The sequence below is a fragment of the Dipodomys merriami genome, unplaced genomic scaffold, assembly GCF_024711535.1.
Source record: "Dipodomys merriami isolate MVZ:Mamm:240054 unplaced genomic scaffold, mDipMer1.0.p SCAF_1, whole genome shotgun sequence".
NCBI classification, from domain to species: Eukaryota; Metazoa; Chordata; class Mammalia; order Rodentia; family Heteromyidae; genus Dipodomys; species Dipodomys merriami.
In genome coordinates, this window is record NW_027202270.1 from 1,748,998 (window position 1) to 1,770,349 (window position 21,352).

The following is a 21,352-nucleotide window of genomic DNA, read 5'->3' on the forward strand; positions in this document are numbered from 1 at the left end:
TCCACCCTTGGCCTCAGGACTGCGATCTGCAGGACATCCCGCCTGAGACTGAGAACAGGCCTCACGGTTGACGTGAGCCATCTGGAGAGGCTGAGTCACCGTGATCACATTCCAGTAAAACTCCTTGGTCTTTTTCTGGAGCTGTGTCCTTGAGATTCAGGTCTGTGTCGCTATTCATTATCCCTGTGATGCTTCCTGTAATTCTCTACTTCTCCTCTGAGCTCTCGCTCCAAAGTGAATCCCGTGAGATTGTGTTCCTGAACCCCATTTCCACGTCAGGCAGCTTCTAAGCTGGAGGAAGGGGAGTCCGCAGGTGTACCAGCAATAGTTTGGGGCCTAGTGATTAAGAGGAGAGGAAACAATTTAAAGTATCATTGTGCCAGACACTGGCAGCTCATACTGCTATTCTTAGCTACTCAGGGAAGGATTCGGAGCATCATGGTTTAAGGCCAGCTAGGGTAGAAGTTCAGAGACCTCATCTCAACCAGTGGCTTGGGGTCATGTCATGCATCTGTCATGTTAGCTACTTAGGAGGCTGGGCTTGCAAGGAGGATCATGATTCTAGGCTATCCTGGACAGAAAGGTTTGCAAGGCCTCATCTCAATAGAAGGGAAGTATACCTAGGAAGATCACAGTCCAAGCCCACCCAGACAAAAAAGTGAGAAACCAGAGCAAAAGAGCTAGAGTTTGGCTCATGTTAAAGCACCTGCTAGTTAGCCCAAGGCCCTGCACTCAAATCCCAGTATTCCCTGTCTTCTCTCTATTTGTATATGTGTGTATGTATGTACCCACACACAATTATGTATGTTCTGAGGTGAAAAAACACCGGGAAGCCCTCTAAACAGTGCCTTCTTGAAGAGGAGTGATGCCAGGTGGATTCCACCCGATGGAGGTAACCTGACACACCTGCTGGACGGGCACACACGCGCCAGCTCTGACACACCTGCAGGACATGAGCACACACAGATGTCTGCTCTGCCACACCTGCAGGACATGAGCACACACAGATGTCTGCTCTGACACACCTGCTACACATGAGCACACACAGATGTCTGCTCTGACACACCTGCTGGACATGAGCACACACAGATGTCTGCTCTGACACACCTGCTACACATGAGCACACACAGATGTCTGCTCTGCCACACCTGCTACACATGAGCACACACAGATGTCTGCTCTGCCACACCTGCTACACATGAGCACACACAGATGTCTGCTCTGCCACACCTGCTGGACATGAGCACACACAGATGTCTGCTCTGCCACACCTGCTACACATGAGCACACACAGATGTCTGCTCTGCCACACCTGCTACACATGAGCACACACAGATGTCTGCTCTGACACACCTGCTACACATGAGCACACACAGATGTCTGCTCTGACACACCTGCTACACATGAGCACACACAGATGTCTGCTCTGACACACCTGCTGGACATGAGCACACACAGATGTCTGCTCTGACACACCTGCTACACATGAGCACACACAGATGTCTGCTCTGACACACCTGCTACACATGAGCACACACAGATGTCTGCTCTGACACACCTGCTGGACATGAGCACACACAGATGTCTGCTCTGACACACCTGCTACACGTGAGCACACACAGATGTCTGCTCTGACACACCTGCTGGACATGAGCACACACAGATGTCTGCTCTGACACACCTGCTACACGTGAGCACACACAGATGTCTGCTCTGACACACCTGCTGGACATGAGCACACACAGATGTCTGCTCTGACACACCTGCTACACATGAGCACACACAGATGTCTGCTCTGACACACCTGCTGGACATGAGCACACACAGATGTCTGCTCTGACACACCTGCTACACATGAGCACACACAGATGTCTGCTCTGACACACCTGCTACACATGAGCACACACAGATGTCTGCTCTGACACACCTGCTACACATGAACACACACAGATGTCTGCTCTAACACACCTGCTGGACATGAGCACACACAGATGTCTGCTCTGACACACCTGCTACACATGAGCACACACAGATGTCTGCTCTGACACACCTGCTGGACATGAACACACATAGATGTCTGCTCTGACACACCTGCTGAACATGAGCACACACAGATGTCTGCTTTGACACACCTGCTGGACATGAGCACACACAGATGTCGGCTCTGCCACACCTGCTACACATGAGCACACACAGATGTCTGCTCTGACACACCTGCTACACATGAGCACACACAGATGTCTGCTCTGACACACCTGCTACACATGAGCACACACAGATGTCTGCTCTGACACACCTGCTGGACATGAGCACACACAGATGTCTGCTCTGACACACCTGCTGAACATGAGCACACACAGATGTCTGCTCTGACACACCTGCTACACGTGAGCACACACAGATGTCTGCTCTGCCACACCTGCTGGACATGAGCACACACAGATGTCTGCTCTGCCACACCTGCTACACATGAGCACACACAGATGTCTGCTCTGCCACACCTGCTGGACATGAGCACACACAGATGTCTGCTCTGCCACACCTGCTACACATGAGCACACACAGATGTCTGCTCTGCCACACCTGCTACACATGAGCACACACAGATGTCTGCTCTGACACACCTGCTACACATGAGCACACACAGATGTCTGCTCTGCCACACCTGCTGGACATGAGCACACACAGATGTCTGCTCTGACACACCTGCTACACATGAGCACACACAGATGTCTGCTCTGACACACCTGCTACACATGAGCACACACAGATGTCTGCTCTGACACACCTGCTACACATGAGCACACACAGATGTCTGCTCTGACACACCTGCTACACATGAGCACACACAGATGTCTGCTCTGACACACCTGCTGGACATGAACACACACAGATGTCTGCTCTGACACACCTGCTACACGTGAGCACACACAGATGTCTGCTCTGACACACCTGCTGGACATGAGCACACAGATGTCTGCTCTGCTACACCTGCTGGGCATGAGCATGCACATGTCTGCTCTGACACACCTGCTGTACTCAAGATGTGCAGCTCACTTCTACATAAGAGGGTGGTTTCCTCAGTGTAGCTGGGAGCAGCCTCTTGAACTAAACCTAGACACAGTTTAGCCCTGTGCATTTACCGTTTGTTCATAACGCTGTAATCTGATTTCCCTCCTAAGTGGTAGGAAGATGCCTCATTTCTGACGTTGTTAGTGAGCTTCTGGAGCAGGCACAAAGTGTCAGCATGGACAAGCAGCAAGCCCTGTCCAGGCAGGACACTGTTAGCACTAGAAACTTGGTGTGTGAGGCCTCTCCTTTATCCATGTGCACTGTGTTTGCCTGGGCTCCACTGGACAGCCTTGTGATCTGAGGGTGGCTTTAGTGCTTCTAAGAGGGCTATGAGGTTCAGCTTGCTAACAGAGTGCTTGCCTCACCTCTGTGAGTCCTTGAGTTCCAACCCCAGTACGAGGGGGAGAAAAGGCAAAAAGAAATCATCTTTGGATGATACTTTTCCAAAGCACGGCTGATGATGAAGGTCTCGAAAGCAGTCATGGAGCTTGTCTCAGCTATCAGTGTTTGCACTGACTGTCTTGTTTAGTCTTCACAGCACTGATGGACAGTCCTATTGTTAAATGGAGCTGCAGAGAAGCCAGCCAAGTCCAAAGGGCGCTGCATGAGAGGAGAGCCCCGCTAGGGCTCCGGGACACGCACCGTGGCCCAGCCAAGGCTCTCCCATCACGAGAGAAGAGCCCCGCTAGGGCTCCGGGACACACACTGTGGCCCAGCCAAGGCTCTCCCATCACGAGAGGAGAGCCCCGCTAGGGCTCCGGGACACGCACCGTGGCCCAGCCAAGGCTCTCCCGTCACGAGAGGAGAGCCCCGCTAGGGCTTCTGGACACACACCGTGGCCCAGCCAAAGTTCTCCCATGAGAGAAGAGCCCCGCTAGGGCTTCTGGACACGCACCGTGGCCCAGCCAAAGTTCTCCTGTCACGAGAGGAGAGCCCCGCTAGGGCTCCAGGACACGCACCGTGGCCCAGCCAAAGTTCTCCCACGAGAGAAGAGCCCCGCTAGGGCTTCTGGACACGCACCGTGGCCCAGCCAAAGTTCTCCTGTCACGAGAGGAGAGCCCCGCTAGGGCTCCAGGACACGCACCGTGGCCCAGCCAAAGTTCTCCTGTCACGAGAGGAGAGCCCCGCTAGGGCTCCAGGACACGCACCGTGGCCCAGCCAAAGTTCTCCCACGAGAGAAGAGCCCCGCTAGGGCTCCAGGACACGCACTGTGGCCCAGCCAAAGTTCTCCTGTCACGAGAGGAGAGCCCCACTAGGGCTCCGGACACGCACCGTGGCCCAGCCAAGGCTCTCCTCTCAAGAGAGAAGAGCCCCGCTAGGACCCCGGACACGCACTGTGGCCCAGCCAACCGACACACACTGTGGCCCAGCCAAGGCTCTCCTACGAGAGGAGAACCCCGCTAGGGCCCCGACACACACTGTGGCCCAGCCAAAGTTCTCCCGTCACGAGAGAAGAGCCCCGCTAGGGCTCCAGGATACGCACTGTGGCCCAGCCAAAGTTCTCCCATCACGAGAGGAGAGCCCCGCTAGGGCTCCAGGACACGCACTGTGGCCCAGCCAAAGTTCTCCCATCACGAGAGGAGAGCCCCGCTAGGGCCCGGACACGCACTGTGGCCCAGCCAGTCTTTTTGTCGCTGTGTTGCTGGCCAGTTTTTGTCATTCTCTTCTGCTCAGTGCAAGGTGTGGAAACTGCTTGCCTCTTTCCATCCTGCAGCACCCAGCAAACCATCTTAAGCTGGACTTTGGAATGCAGGGTTTGTTGTTGTTTGTTTGTTGAAACACCCACGGAGGCAGTGGGTGCAGTACATGCACTGGTATGCATGAAGCATGGGGCCCGGACAGCCAGCTGGCTTTGCCTGCCCAAGCTGTTGTTGGCTCTGTCACCTTCTGCAATCCCTGTGTCCGTGAGGGCCCTACCCCATGGGTCTGAGTGAGCTTCCCTGCCTGGGAATGCTAAGCCAGCCTTTCCCCTCCCTCCCGCGCTGATATGGGGACTGCCCACAGCCTGCTCCAGCTCTGTCCATGTGCTCCCCTCTGCAGATGACTCCTACTTCCCTCAAGGCCTGGGTGGATGTGTTTGTGGACTTGACTTATTTTCTCAGGAGGCCCTGCCTGATCTCCTGGACTGTTGAACTGGGGCTGTCTCAATTGCCAGCTGCCTCACTCGGCCTAGGAATCCTGGTCATGTGTGGTCACGGCCATGACTGGCTAGTTCTGGTCAGAGCCCAAGGTGCTGTCCTTGGGCTTCCCTTGAGTCTTGTGGGAGCTCTGACATCAGGCTGCTTCCACAGATGGGCCACAGAGGCCAGCTCGGTGGGATGTATGGGCAGAGCCCGGGTGAGGCACCTCAGCCCGGGCTGTTGGTGGAAAGTGTGGTGGCCCAGGGCTTCTTCATGGGTCTTTGCAGTGTGTACCGCCTGCCCCTTGTAAGTTGGACGTTCTGTCGCTTTTGTGTATTTCTTCTTGACATTTTTCTCTGTTGTGGTACAAGTAGTTTCACTGGCCAGCAGCATCTCTGTGGGATAGAGGGACAGTGTTTACATGATAGACTGACAGATTTCCCAAGTCAGCCCAGGCCTCTTGGAAAAATCGCAGAGCCGTCCTTGGATCCACTGCCCTCTAAGGGCCCTGCCAGAGGTCTGCGAGGGGTGGTACCCACCGGGATGGGAGCCTTACTGCATGCACCAGTGCACCAAGATCATACACATGCATGCATGCATGCAACCACACACATGCACATGTCAATGCACACGACACTTGGAACAATTCAGTGCCCATGAGTGCATTTTTATGCACAGATGGACCAGCTGTTAACTGTATGTTCTTCTCCCTTGCTTATCTGCATATTCTCCACTCTGTTCTGGAGCCAGCCGGCCTGGCAGAGGCCCTCACTCATCGAGTACTTGGTTCACCTATGCCTTGGTCTCTTCTTTTGTAAAGCACCTCCGGTGTCACTCAGTACAGAGCACTCCCAAGAGCCCTCCCCAAGAGCTACATCGTCACTGCCTTCCCATTGTCGATCAGTGCTGTAGTCCGAGTGACTGAAAGGACATCTCAGTCCATCCTCATCCTTGGACACTGAGCACTTATAGTGGGAGCATCGCCGCAGGTTAGATTTTTCCCCATAGAAAGTTCTGTGGGCCACCTGGCTACCAGTTGTGTTTTCATGGCTCCGTATCTCCCCTCTCTTCTTTCCGCAAGGGAGCAAGGCCAGCAACCAGCCACAGATCCACACAGGATACAGCATGTGTTGGGCTGAGATAGGAGCTCAGGGCTCTGCTCCCCAAGTGACTGAGGGAGCCAGAGCCCAGTGGGACCACTCTTTCACCCCTTTTCCAGCACAGTATTTGGATATAGTGCAGCTCAGTGTTTTTCCCACTTACTTCTGCTGCTTCTAGGGTCCCCTCTCCTTCTTTGCCTACCCTCTTAGCAGCCTGCTTCTTAGAGTCTTGTTAATTCATGACTTTATATGTAGTTTTATCTGGCTTATTTGATAGCAAATATTGTTTTTTCTTACGTTTTGTATATTAATTTTCTTCATTATAAAGATACTGAAGATTTTTATGTCATGTTTTGAAATCTGAGTTCTCGCTCTCAGGCATGTGTGAGTACTGTGTCTGGCAGCTGGGAGCCCCGGGAGGCCTCCCTCCACAGGCAGAGAGAGGGCCCCTGCCCAGGACTCCCCGACAGCCCCGTCCTCCTCCTCTGCAGCCTTCTCATCCTGGTCAGCACATAGTCGTTTTTCCTGTCTTAAAGCTGAGTGTGGCACTGACTTCTGTGCTTCCTTCCTTATGTGCCTAGACGCCCTCCCTGAGCCTGTTAAACCTGCTTGGTAAGGGTGCGTGGTGTGTGCATGTGTTCTGGTGCCTGGGTCCTATGGCTCATGTGGGAGAAGTTCATGCGTGTTCCTCTGCAGGCCCTTGGTGGATGCGCTTCCTCACCAGCTGGAGTCCTGGGCTGAGCTGCCAGGTCTTCAGGCAGCTGTGTTCTACCTAAGGAAGTGTTCAGCAGGTGTCTAGACTGGGACATTCTTAAAGAAGTATCTTTTCAAGGTTGCCCACTCTTCCTGCCTGTTCTCTTGCAGTGATTTAGTGGTGCCCACCTCAAGGGTAGAGGGTCAGCAGTCTCTGCAGCCCTTCCTTGTCTATGGCTACTTTTGTGAGGCATGAGGGTCATGCCGACACAGGTGCACCTACAGAGGCCCCAGGATGGACGGTGGGTTGGCTGGCTCCTTGGTGTTGTGGATCCAAGGCTCTGATGTCTGTCCTTCTCCACCTGTAGCAGCAGCAGGAGATGCTAGCCATGAAACACCAGCAGGAGCTGCTGGAGCACCAGCGTAAGCTGGAGCGGCACCGCCAGGAGCAGGAGCTGGAGAAGCAGCACCGTGAGCAGAAACTGCAGCAGCTCAAGAACAAGGAGAAGGGCAAAGAGAGTGAGTGTGGGGTCAGGGGAAGGAGGGGAGGGCAGGAGGGAGGGCAGGAGAGGGAGTGTGGGGTCAGGGGAAGGAGGGGAGGGCAGGAGGGAGGGCAGGAGAGAGGGAGTGTGGGGTCAGGGGAAGGAGGGGAAGAAGGGTGGGCAAGAGAGAGGGAGAGTTGGCGAGGGTCCAGGGCCCCATGGTGATGTCCTAGTTGCCTATCTGGGATTCTCATGAACAGCTCTGTGGAGAAGCCTGCCACCGCTGGTAGGAGCAGGTTAGTGTCCCTCACTTGATTTCCAGTCCGCCCTTTGTCCTGGAGTTGATCTGGCACCCTGGTTTTGTCTTCACCTGGGGCTTGGGAAGGATACGTGCGAGGGACATCACGTGACTTGGCTTGATTCTGTCATTTCAGACTGCCGAGTACTCCTCAGGGACGTGGGGAGTATTAAAAGACAGTGCAGTCTGCTGTACATGTTCAGGGTCGCTTTCTGTCACGAGTGGTTGCCGAGTGCCTTAAAAGCAGACCTGAGCCTGTGGGTGGCCCCCGCACAGCTGCCGGTGCCCAGCGGCTGCTCACACGTGGGCCAGCCGTGTGTGCTGCCTGTGGCTGTTTTTGCGATCTAGGGAGAGGCTGGACTTGACACTGAGCAGGAGGATACCTGGAGCGTTCAGCCACTGGATTGAGAGCCCCTTGGGCTGGGGCTTGTGAGGACCATGTTCAGCATGAGGAGACCTTTTGAGCCTCCGTTTCTGAGGTGCTGAACCGTGGTGCCTCCACCCTAGAGTTTATGTGTACAAAGATGGTTTTGAGTGACACAGCAGGACCTGTCTCCAGACAGGCCCCGCTGAGCTTGCTTTAGGGTCCTCCTGAAGGTTAATGTGCCTTTCCCTGAGGAACCAGTGAAACAGAACTCTTCACACTCCTCCATCCCAGATAGGGGTGGGGCTGCGCGCTGAGCCCTCCCTCGGTCAGCAGACTGATTCAGCTTGACTCTGGGCCTCTGTCCATGCAGAGGCTCTGGACAGAGGCCTGCAGGGGACTGTGGGGACGTGCACGTTGATGCCACTTCCCAACTTTGTGCAGCTTGTCAGAATCCACCACACCCTGCCTGTGACCCTGAGTGTTTCTCAGTAAAAACACTAACAAGTGATCTTCAAGCTTTTTGAAAATTTCACTCTTTAAAATTCTTAATATTGAACATATATAAAGGACTATTTATAAAACATAGGTCATGTGCATGTCTGCACAAGCCTAAAGCAGAATCGAGTAATAGCTACATGACAGTTTACAGGAAAGGTACGTTTGGCTTCCCTGGTCCCAGCCCCTACTCCACTAGCTTCGCTGAGGTGGCTGTCTAGCACACATATCTGTTATTCTTCCAAATTTTCACTATAGGCGTTTAAGCTTTATCGTATTTGTACCCCAAAACATGTGTGTATTTTTGCTTTATCCATATGTTAGCATAATGTTGATGGAATCACAAAACAGATACCTTTGCAGCTTGTACTTCCCTGCGGTCTCTCAGCCATGTTGTGTCAGGGATGGGCGTGATGTCACTTGCCATTTGGTGGCTGTGTGGATGTCACTCTTACAGTCCTCATGGTCCCCCAGCGGTGGCAGCCGGCGCCCCTCTGCCATGCTCCCTGCAGTGTCAGGTTGGGACACAGCACACGCGTAACGAGCTGCTGGTTTTACAGATTGTCACAGTGGTCCCCAGATATCTAATGTACAGTAATTGTGGGGCTGGCCAGCTGTCCAGGGTCTGTGGGACTGCCTTTAGGTGGTCTGGCCTTCAGATGGATGGTCCTTCGTGTTAGGTGGATAGGCTTTCAGGTAACTACCTGAAAAGTGGGTAGGCCTTCAGAGGGACAGGCCTTTGGATGTATGATCCCTCAGGAGGATGGGCCTTCGGCTCACTGAGCCTTCTAAAGGATAGGCCTTCAGATGAACAGGCCTCCAGGCAGGTTCGCTTTCAGTTACTTGGGTCTCGAGCTGGATCAGGCCTTCAGGTGTCATAACTTCAGATGGACAGGCCTTTGGACGGCAGTCCTTCAGGTGGTTAGACCTTAGACAGGCCTTTAGATTGATGGGGTGTCCAGGTAGTTGAGCCTTTTGATGAATAGGCTTTCAAATGGACAGGGTAGAGTATCCTTCAGGTGGGAAACCATCAAGTAGTCAAGCATTGAAATGGACTGCTGACTTTCAGATGGGTAGGCCTCTCATACATTTGACATGGACTACTGTCTACACCAGGATTCCTTCACCCGGGAAAGCTTCTGCTCCTCTGAAGGCCTTTTAACTGGCAGGGTAAAGGCCACCTAGCTGACCTTAACTAGTCAGTCTCCATTGGCTCACATCTGAAAAGATCCTCTAAGTAGCACCTGGATCCATTTTTGATTGACTAACTGGAGGTAGGCCTAGCAAGTTGACGTATCCAGTGCCCTGCCAGGTAGAACCAAATTGTTGCCAATTTTACCTAGTGAAAGCTTGCTTTCCATTAGCAGGGATATCAAGACCAGCCTTCCGCACAGAGGAGAAGCAGGCCCTTGCCACCGAGCTGGGATGGGCAGTGGAGACATCGCTGCAGCGGCTTTTTACCTCTAAAGAGCCTTCCTAGTTCCATGTTGGACAGGGCAGCGTGGGGCACGGGGACTGTCATCCTGACACTAGGTCACCCCTGGGCAGGGCCAGACGAGACCTGTCTGGCTACAAACGTGTGTAGAAGCAGGACCTCCAGAATCTGCTGGCCCTGCAGGCTCAGCCATGAGACGCTGTGTGGCTCCTGGTCTGCCTGAGGAGGGAGGTGAAGTTGGCCGGGCTTCTGCCTGGGCTCAGCCTATAGTTGTAGATACAGCAGGTGAGCCAGCGTGTTTCTCAGTCACTGCAGGGACAACTGAGAGGAGCCCTGAGCTCGCCTGCCTCAGCCGCCACAGGTCAGTGACACTCAAGTCAGTGACACTCACTTTTTGGCCCACCAGAGGCCAATGGCACCCAATTGCTTGTCCCTTAAAAGGGGCGTTTGGTGCCTAGGATTTTCCCTGCAGGAGACCAAGGGGATGAGGTAGACAAATGAAGAGAGGAAAGGGGTGGAGAAGGCAGTCGTATTATTCAATGCACAGGCTATGAAACTAGGGAAATTGACAGGAGGTGTTGGATTGGGACTCTTGGGGGAGAATGAGGAAAAGGGTGACATCAATCCAGATGCATTGTACTTATAAACTATCTTTAAATTATCTGTAAACGCTGTAAGTGGCCAGCCATCTTTCCAAATAATTTTAACAAGTTTTCGTTTGCATTTTAATATCCATCTGCCCCATAGCATAAGATGTGTATACTTAAAGCTTCCTGTAAGGTCTGTTATTTGGAATTGTTTAAAAAATCTTTTTATTGATGTTTGATACACATGCAAAGATGAATGTACTCTTTAGATCTTAGAACTCCCAGGTTGGGAGGTGTCAATGCTGCTCACTTGCAAAACTCACACACTCTAATTATTAGCGAATTGATTTTGGTATTCAACATATAGATTCGTGTCATCTGTAAATACTGACGACTTTCCCCCCTCAGTTGAGTTGCTGTTTTGCCTTTTCCTTGCTGCCTTGTGTTGAACCAGCTAGGACTTCACTGGCGTTGGTTTGCTATGATGATAGCTGACCTCTTTGTTTTTCTCCCCATTTGCTGCTGTTGAGTGCCGTGTTTTATAGAGGGGCTTCATTCGTTTGTGATGAGTCCTCCTTATCAGATTATGGAAAACACCCTTCTGTTCTAATTTGATAGGAGTTCCAGTGTGAGATGATCAGAGGATTTTCCTGCTGTATTGTGAATTATATAGATTTATTTGAATAGAAATTCGAACTGGCATTTTCAAATTGATCAAAATTTGTTAGCTTTATTATGTACTGCAAGCTTTGATTGGCTAATATGTCATCTGTTTGCATATGTTCATGAAAGAGATTTCCTGCATTTCCTTTCTTGTACTGCCCTTGCCAGGTTTGGTGTTATCATTATACTGGCCCGAAACAGAGCTAAGCATTAATCCTCTTCCTGTATTCCCTGGCAAAATTTTTTAAAACAGGAATATCATTTTTTTTTCTTGAATACTTTTTGACACATTTACAGTTTATGCCATCTGAACTTAAGGTTTTCTTTATGCAAAGTTTTTGGTTACATATTCAATTTGTAAACTAGTTTATAGGAGTTTTCCTCCTGGGTCCATATAGGTAAATTGTATTTTTTTTAAAGAAGCGAATGTATTTCATATACATTTGGAAAGTTTTGGTGTTTCTTGGCATATCCTTTGCCAACCTTTCTGGTGTCTGAACAATCTGTAGTATTTCTCCCTTTTGCATTCCCAGTATTTTAGATAGATATTTCCCTCTAACTTGAACTGCATTCCATTACATTTTGATATGTCATCTAACAATCTTTGTCTTTAATTGGTCTGGTCCATTTATATTTAATAAATGAAATATAGTATGTTTATACCTAAGCCAGTCATTGTAGTATATGAACCCTACATATCTTAACTGCTCTAATTCTACTTTCTTGCTCTAGACTCTTTTTTAAACTGATACTGTTTTCCTTTTCTACTCACTTGGCAGTTAACCACCACGCTGCCATTCCTCTCCTGATATGAATTACAGCGGCCAGCTCTACACTATCAGAATCTAATCTGAATTAGTACTTTTGCCTATTCCAACCCAATGTGAGAATCTTGGAATACTGTAACTGGATTTGTGAACTGGATTTTGACTTCTATTTCTGGTTAAAATCATAGGGCATTGTTACTTCCTGGCACGAATACAGTTGACTCATATATTGTTTCTTCTACTTTTGATTCTTTTCTCCAGGTCTAACCACCCTCCCCCCCCCCCCCTTAGCTTTTCTTCTATTCCTAGTATAATAAATTGTTATGATGTGAGCGTACATCGATTATTAAAGGTTATTTTTGCTGTATGTAGCATTCCAGGTTTATATCAGTACTCTGCAGATACCATTTTCTTCTTCTCAGACTTTCTGTGTTTTATCGTGAAAATTAGCTATCAGTCTTATTTTTCCTTATTTAGAGAATCTTTTTTTCTGGTTACACTTTTTAAGATTTTCCTCAGTTGGGCACTGTGGCTCAGACTTTTAATCCTAGATACCGTGTTGGCAGAGATTGAAATCTGTTCAAGACCAACCCAGGCAAAAGTTTGTGAGATTTCATCTCACTCAATAAAAGCTGTGTGTGCTGATAATAATGCACCTGTTATCTCAGCTACACAGGAGCCATAAATTAGGAGGCCAGCAGGAGCTCAAAGGCAAGACCCTATCCACCCCCCAACCAAAGCAGAAAACGTCTGGGGAGCGGCTCGCCTGGCAGCAAGGGCTGAATTCCAACCCCGGTACTGCCCCTCCCCCATTTTTTCTGTTTATTTTTGGTTTGTGCAGTTTTAATGAATGTAACTGTGTGGGGTTTTGTTTTCTTTTTTTTTGGCTTTAATTTCTTCTTCGTGGATTCTTAGTTCTTAAATCTATGTTTTCTTTTAAGAATTCTTAGAGCCGCTTCTTCTCAGCATTCCCCTACGGCCCACCGGGCTTGCCGCAGTCTCTCCATGCACTGCCATTGAGCTTTGGTGCTGCCGGAGCATGTCCTGGTGTGCTTTCCCATGGCTCCTGTTTCAGTAGCAGTGTCTCCTCGTCTGTCCTGGACTCGGCTCATCTGCACCTCACCTGCAGTGTTGTCTGACTCATCCATCAGAGTTCTCCGGTTCTCATTTGTCTGGTTTCTCAACCTCCCGTAGAACCCCTCCGTCTTGTTTTGCCCTGTGTCGGGCGTGGGTGTTTTAGCGAGGCCCTATGGCTCACTTGGTTTTCCCTGCTGCTCCCACGTGTGCCTGGATTGCTGAGAAGATCATACTGAGTTCAGGCTGCATTTTGCGTTAGACATTTTGATTTTGTTTTTGGCCATACTAGAGTTTGAATTTGGAGCTTCCTACTTGCTAGCCAAACAGTCTGTCACTGAGCACTGGATCAGCCCTGTTCTTGTTCACACCCTATCTCCCGCTTTTACCTGGGCCAGCATCAGATCAAAGCTCTTCTACCTCCACCTCCCAATTCGTGATTATAAGCAGGCACCACCTGGGACCACCTGGCTGTGTGTTGAAATGGAGTCTTGCTAAATAGCACCCAGGTTGCCCTGGAACACAATTCTGATGTCCACCTCCTCAATAGCCTGAATTACAGGCATGTACCGCTGTGCCTGACTAAAACATCTTGACCACATTCACCCGGTCAGATTTAGAACTTATTCATCATACCTCTTACATGTGAAGTATACTCTCAAAGTCCTAAGCAAAACCCATGGGGTTTCCTGGGCTCCTTTCCCCCTTACTGTGCTCTGATTCTCAGAGGAGAGGCTGTCCCGGGTGCCCCCGCTGTCCGCAGTGCTCCTTTCCTGGGGCTCAGCCCTGGTTTATGTTCCCCAGTCTCTTCTGTGCCTACCTTGAAATAATGGTCCTTACAGCTGCATTACTGAAGATAAAACGCACCCTGAATGTTTTCAGCTCTCTGACACACTCTCTCCTTGGCACTGTGTGTGATCTTCATTATGTCTAGCCTGGAAGGATATATTTTGTTTTGGAAATTCACCTTTGTGTAAGTTTTAAATTGAAAACCTGACATTTTGCCTTTAATTAATCCTCATTAGATTAGAAGTATTTACAAGTGGGACTTTTAAAAGAAATCCTGGTGCTCTAAAAACAACTGTCAAGTAAATTTAGTTAGCTTTATTTTTATTGTAAAGATTGTTATTATACAAAACTAATTCTAAATTATATAGTTAAATATTCCATATCGTTTTGAACATTAGTTATTTTGCTGTTTCAAATAAACATAATATTCTTCTAAGAATATATAAGTAATATACTCTCATACTTGTCAATTTACTACTCTTTTGATATTCATAAATTCCTAGTAATTCCGTAGGGGGGGAGGGGTGTGTACCAGTACTAGAGCTTGGACTTACCATCCCTTTTAGCTTTTTTGCTGAAATCTGGCACTCTACCACTTGAGCCACAGTTCCATTTCCAACTTTTTGGTGGTTTATTGGAGATAAGAGCTCATGGACTTTCCTGAGTGGGCTGGTTTGAACCTGAATCCTCGATCTCAGCCTCCTGAGTAGTTAGGTTTATAAGCCTGAGTCTCCCGTGCCCTGCTTATATTCTTAGTACTACTTTCTCTACACAGAGCCATCGCTGCTGAAGTAACAGACTCCAGGTGCTCCTTATTAACAGTTTGGAGGTAGCAACCAACACTACCTGGGCCCTGTGACATTGGGACCAAGAGGACACTCCTGCTCTTGTGAGAGGCCCATCTTCTGGCCCCACAGCCCAATCTCTGAGGGCTGTCTTCTGCTCAGCTCTCTGTCTTAGGAGGCTGCCAGGGGCTTTGATCAGGTGCCTGCAGGGTGGTCATGTGGTATGGAATGCACACGGAAAGACTGCGCGTGTGCATGTGCGAGAGCCAAGACCACAGGTGTGCTGGGCCTGGGCTGGACTCACAGTGAGCCCTCCCCCCTCCCCTCCTCTGTGGTTAGCTTATGGCTCAGCATGTGTCCTACTTGTTTATTTTCCTTTGGAGTAGGGAAAAGAGAGGTTGTTTATCAAAGGATTGCAGCTCATGTTTTAAATATCAGCTAGTCAATCTGTGTCACAACTAACCAGCAAATAACAATTTTTCTGATAGTTGAAAGGAACGCAGACTAAATCACTTTCTCATAGTTTAGCAGAGTCTTCCAATAAAAATATCATCTCCAGATTCATAGAATATGAAAAGCTTTGACTTTAGAAAACATTTTGGGTCTGTTTATGAGTCAAAACAATTTCTGTGCTGTGCAGTACGCCCCATCCACCCGTGCCCAGGCGCTGGAATGTTCTCTGCTGCTCTCCAGCCTCATCACAGACAGCACCCGTGGTTTTCACTTTGTGGATTTGGGTGGTCAGGTTTTATTATTAATAATAAGCTGTATCCAGTTGGGTCTTTGGCAAGCCTGCGTAGATGTTGCAGCCCTCGGTGTGGTCTCGTGGCAGGAGGGCAGGCTGGCAGACTGCAATGGGGGCGCCGCGTGGGACGCTCCTGTCATGGTGTTCAGGATACCTCACCCATGAAGGGGAGTCTTGTTTATGCCAAATTGTAACACGCTTACGGGGCAGATGCATATGGTAAAATGCAAAGGATCTCTGTTTTCAAGCATTTGAAAACCCAGTATAAAACATCTGTTAGTCAGTTTCTTGGGATTTTATTTTTAAAGAACTTACTAAATATTTGACAAATTTTGTTAACATTTGTAAATATTTACAATACATAATACTGAGTTTGGATAATTGCGCAGTTTTCCTTCATTTCTTTTATTTGGTATTTATTTTAATACCAACAAAACTAAATGAGTTTGATGGAACAGTGAATTCTTAGGAGTTATAGCAGTAGCAGGAACACACTATCTGTGATCAATCAGATTTTTATTGAAAGACACTTGGGAATTGAAGATACAGGACAGCAGCCCAGGTCCAGGAGGAGGAAGTCTGCCCCTGAGCAGACTCTGGCAGCGCTGAAGCACAGCGTGCCATGCTGTGTGCGTGTTTACAAGCACAGCCCTGCTGAGATAAGGTGCAGGCACTGGGGAAAGCCACACATCTGCTTGAAAATTGTACATAGGGGTGTGGCTCTGTGCTTCCATCACTAGCTTTGAAATAGGGTGATTGGTGGGTAGATAGGAGGGTGGGTGGGTGGGTGGGTGGGTGGATGGATGGATGGATGGATGGATGGATGGATAGATAGATAGATAGATAGATAGATAGATAGATAGATAGATAGACTTGAAAGGTGAGAATGTAACGATTAAATACCTGACCCCAAAAGTAATGTCTTTGAACAATTTGTGAAGTCATATCTCCCACACAGGCAAGTGAGGAATAAGAAAAAGGAGTAAACCTTAGGCGCAGAAGCTGCACATCAATGACAGATTCATCATTCATCAGTGTGCCTGGGGGCCCGCTCACTCCCTTGGCAGCCTGTGTGGGGGTGGCAGCCCCCCCAGCCTCTGCCCTTGTCTGTCAGCCTGTGCTCACCGCCCTGTCCTCACTCGGCTTTGCTCTTCCTTCTCTCTTCCGCCGAGCTTTGCATGTTTGCTCAGATTCCTCCTTCTTCTACTCCTGGTATATGAGCATGATCATGGTTGGTTTTATTCATTCCTCATTCCTGCTGGCTGGAACCATGCTGGTACCTCCTAAGAGCACCATCAAAATCTGTGCAGTGGAGCTGGGAATGTGGCTCAGTGGTAGAGTGTCTGCCTAGCATGCACGAAGCCCTGGGTTCCATTCCTCAGACCACATACACAGAAAAGGCTGGAAGTGGCACTGTGGCTCAGGGATGGTGCCCAGGCCACAAGTTCAAGCTGTCCAGTGGAATAATGATATCCAGCGTGAAAAATTAGAGAACTTTGTGGTATACAACATTCCTTTAAGCGCAGAAGTCTGTGGAAGGATACATGTGTACCAGCGAAGGGGAAGGGAATGGAGAATAACCATCTTTCTCTCCTCGACTTGTTTTCTGATAGAGCTAAGAGCAAAAGTTTTCTTAGTGAATTTCTGCTTCATGGTGGAACCTCCAAACCTCCACCCCAGTCAGCTTAGTCAGCTTTCCCAGCATTCTATGGCCCATCTGGATCACCTCCTGTCACAGCTTTGGGCCGTGTCCTGAGAGGCCATGTCCTAAGGGCTGGATGTCCCTTGTCTGTACAAGGAGCTCTCACTGGACCAACGGCTGCAAAACTCTTAAGGGTGGGTAACTAACCAGCACGCACACCAGCTGTGATAATGACACACATCTTGGGTATATGGTAAAGTCAGCAAAGGAAAGCTAGTTCTCTAATGTGATTAACCATTTCTGGCAAATATCCACAAAGTCTTATATACTCTCTAGGTACATCAGAATGAAGCGTGAAAGTAACGGTAGCATGAAGGAAAACCCAGGGCCAAAACAGTAAAGATGAACTTAGATGAACTTCTGTGGTGGTGGTGGTGGTGCCCCAGCGTGCACTTGGCTGTGAGCCTGTACTGCCAGCCCTCGAAGCAGTTATTTATCAAATGTTTGAAAGGAAGATGAATTGTAAAGCTTCAAGGAAATGGTAAATGTCACAGTGGAATAACCAGAACATGCTTTATGGAGGCAGTGTGTGAACAGCAGAATAGCTAACTTGAAAAAGAAGTAAGACACTAAGGTTAACTGCCAGGATTGACCTCACCCGACCCTCCCATCCCCTCCACCAACAGTTGCTCCTAGCTTTCATGTGTGGGTTAAGTAGGCTGGACTAGCATAGAATTGGCTCTTCATCAGCTATAATAGTACAAAACAAAAACAAAAAATGCTATACAACTCAAGAGAATTGAGCCACACCGCCAGCATACACCCCACAGGACTGCTAGGGGAAATGGGCCCAGGACACATTGCCAGTCCTGGTCCTGAATGCTGGGACGTGGGCTCCCGCTCCCTGGTTCTGGGAAGGGGGACAGGGTAGAGATGTCTCAAGGCTAAAGTCAAGTTGGTGAAGTAAGAATATTGTGCTAATCTCTTCTTCTATGCAGATCATTTGAACCTGGACCTTGCTTGCCGTTGGCCATTGCAGTTGGCGTCTAAGGGCAAACAAAGCCTCCAGGCAGGAATGCTTTTGCATAGAAATGTGGTCCACTCACCGCATGACCTAGTTTGACCTATTAACGGCACTATTTGAGCTCCCTATGACACCAGGGAAACCCCAGCAGGCCTGTAGAGGCTGAGTCTCGGCATTCCTTCTGTATGTTCGCCCTTTAATTCTGCTTTGAACAAATCACCCCACTAGAAGAACAGCCCAGAGCTACAACTTGTGCCTAATCAATGTGGCTTCACCTGCTCTCTGTACGTGTGGCACCCTGTGGAGGGCAGAGCTGCCTTCTCAGGATGAGAACTCTACGTGCTGGGGTGTGGAGGGCACTGGGAGCCATCCCCCCGGGCAGCAGGCCTGTCTCCATGTGCTGTGTGGGATACTTCTGTCGGAAAGAACCTTCTAGAGCCTACTTCTTGTGCAATAGACTTGGGACCTTCATTGGTACAAGGATATAAAACTCCCTCAGAGGTGGCCTTGGGAATCTTTCCCGTGGTTAGGTGTGTATTTAAAAATATTGCAGTGTGTAATGCCTGGATGAGAAGACCGTCCCGGGCCCAGCTCCTCCAGGTCTGCGCAGTATCCCGGAGTCCACTGCCTGCCCTGCCATTTGTTCCCTGCCCCACGCTGTCCTGTCCTGCTCTCGCTGCTAGGTGCCGTGGCCAGCACTGAGGTGAAGATGAAGCTGCAGGAGTTTGTCCTCAACAAGAAGAAGGCACTAGCCCACCGGAACCTGAACCACTGCATCTCCAGCGACCCCCGCTACTGGTACGGGTAAGTGGGCGTGCCCCATTTGGGCTGCAGCATACCCAGCTCCAGGAGCAGGAACGAGAGGACCCAGTTCTTCACCTCCTCAGGAAGGGTGGGAAGCCCATCTTCACTACCAAGATCACTGGTTCCCTGGAGAGTCCATAGCACTTCGGTATTATTATTTTGTACAGAGGGCTGACCGGAGCCTACATGATGGGCAGCTGTTGGTGCTGAGAGTGGATGGAAAGGGTTGCGTGGAGGCCCCTTCCAGAGGCCCTGTGTAAGCGGCGGGGCCACAGTGAAGTAGCTTCCTGCTACCTTCCAGAATACATGGTTGCTTCGAAGACTGTTCTTCTATAGATGCTAATGACCAAACAGCAGGATGGTTTCCTACATCAAATTGTATAATCAGACTCAGGAGTGGAGTCACACCTGTAACGCTAGTGCTCAGGAGCTGAGGCCAGAGGACTGCAATTTTCAAAAAACCAAAATTGAACCAATGAAATAAATGTAATCAACGATCTGACTGTGGGGAAAAATAGCTATGCTACAGCCTGAAAAGGGACAGCCATTTATGCATGACACCAGGTCTCATGACAGGTTGCACGTGATAGGTGACCTTAGCCATCAGGACACAGACCTTCTGTGACAGAGGTACTCCTTTGTCTGAAGGGAATTGCCTGATAGCTCATACACAGAAGTTTGCCCAAAAGTTGGTGGTACTTGTGTAACTCAACAGATGACATGAAAACTCTCAGAGAAGGTTGAGGCCTGGCAGTCCATAGGGAGCCACGGGCAACAACAATAAAGAATTGGTGACTTCGGTGGGAGAACCCCTGCAATGCTGGTACATCAGGGCTCCCGTGCACCCCGTGTTCCGTGCTGTGATGCAGTCTTGGCTGTCAGCTCACATTGCGATGCACAGTGGCTCTGGTGTCCCGTGCCTATGGCAAGGTGGGGGTTGCCCGGCAGATGAAGTAGAAGATAGCAGTAACGACAGACATAGGGCTCAAATTGAGACAGGCAGGGTTAGTCGGGCCTGGGAGAGATGGAGGGGCCTAGGGATGGCGAGCATGTTGGATTACGACTGACCCAGAGCAGTCCTGCGGGACCCTGTCTGTCAGAGGAGGGGAGGTGGAGGGCAGGGCCAGCGTGGATTAGGAAGCTGTGCTGGGAACTGCGCTATGAGCTGTGGGGCCTGGGGAGGCACCGTGGCTGACCGCAGTGGAGACCCTGGAGGGTGGCCACCATGGTGGTACCGAAAGCCGCAGTGGTGTGGCCAGATGGGGCTGCTGGAGAAGCACAGTGCAAGGAGGAAGGCTAGCAGGAACAGAGGCTGCGTGTGATGCGGGCCTTGACGAGGCCGGGGCGGGGGGAGGGTGTGTGTGTGTGTGTGTGTGTGTGTGTGTGTGTGTGTGTGTGTGTGTGTGTGTGTGTGTGTGTGTGTGTGTGTGTGTGTGTGTGTGTGTGTGTGTGTGTGTGTGTGTGTGTGTGTGTGTGTGTGTGTGTGTGCCGGGGCGGGGGGAGGGTGTGTGTGTGTGTGTGTGTGTGTGTGTGTGTGTGTGTGTGTGTGTGCCGGGGCGGGGGGAGGGTGTGTGTGTGTGTGTGTGTGTGTGTGTGTGTGTGTGTGTGTGTGTGTGTGTGTGTGTGTGTGTGTGTGTGTGTGTGTGTGTGTAAGAGCACTTCCTAGCGTCAAAGGTCTCCGGGGAAGAGGGACCTGAGGAATGGGTGCAAGGTTGCCGGGTGAGGGAGGTGCTTCTCGCGAGCAGTGGTGGGCAGTGTCCAGGAGAAGGAAGAGAGCGTGTCTTTCGTTTGAAATCCCCCGGCGAGCAGGTCACCTCAGGTAGGTGACCCACCTGAACAGGGCTTGCTAGCCCAAGAGCCATGCCGCCTGCTCTGGGGCTGTTGAGGGGGAGACACTACCACGGTGACTAGAGTCTGGCCTCAGGGACCTAAGTCTGTGACAGGTGTGTTTCGTTGGATTTGGTGGCTTGCTTGTGGCATCATCTAAGACCCTAAACAAAGCATCGCTGGTAGTACCCACTGTCCTGCGGCAGAAAGTTCCTAGGAATCGGTCTTTGGGGGAAAAGCTGAGCCATGAGCTGGCCTCCCGCCACACCTGATGCTTTGTCAGAGCTCATGACCACAGCACGAAGCCAGAACAGCTCCCTTTGTAGAAGAAAATGCCTCCTACACTTGGCAGCCTGTTGAAGGGGAGAGTTAGCAAAGATTTTGGGTCACCAGAACCATCAGCTGTGAACCTGAAACACCAGACTTCACCCAGAGAACTTCTGCTTTCTGAAAGGCATCTTTGAGAAAACGAGGCAAGCAGTAGACGAGAAGGAAATTCCAAGTGCATATATATCTGACAAACTACCTGTAGAGGTTGTATAACTTACTATTCAAAAACAGGTAAAAGGTATTAACAGGTACC

General features: G+C 50.0%; 1 protein-coding gene across 3 annotated transcripts in view; it reads left to right on the forward strand.

Annotated features, from left to right (window-relative positions):
• Nucleotides 1-21,352, forward strand: part of Hdac4 (histone deacetylase 4) — a 249,019-nt gene that overhangs the window by 163,154 nt on the left and 64,513 nt on the right. For all 3 annotated transcript variants that reach the window (XM_070003862.1, XM_070003911.1, XM_070003844.1), the window contains exons 5-6: nucleotides 7,354-7,504; nucleotides 18,822-18,942. In XM_070003862.1, coding sequence (XP_069859963.1) covers nucleotides 7,354-7,504; nucleotides 18,822-18,942 — 272 coding nt within the window. The remainder of the gene's footprint in view (nucleotides 1-7,353; nucleotides 7,505-18,821; nucleotides 18,943-21,352) is intronic.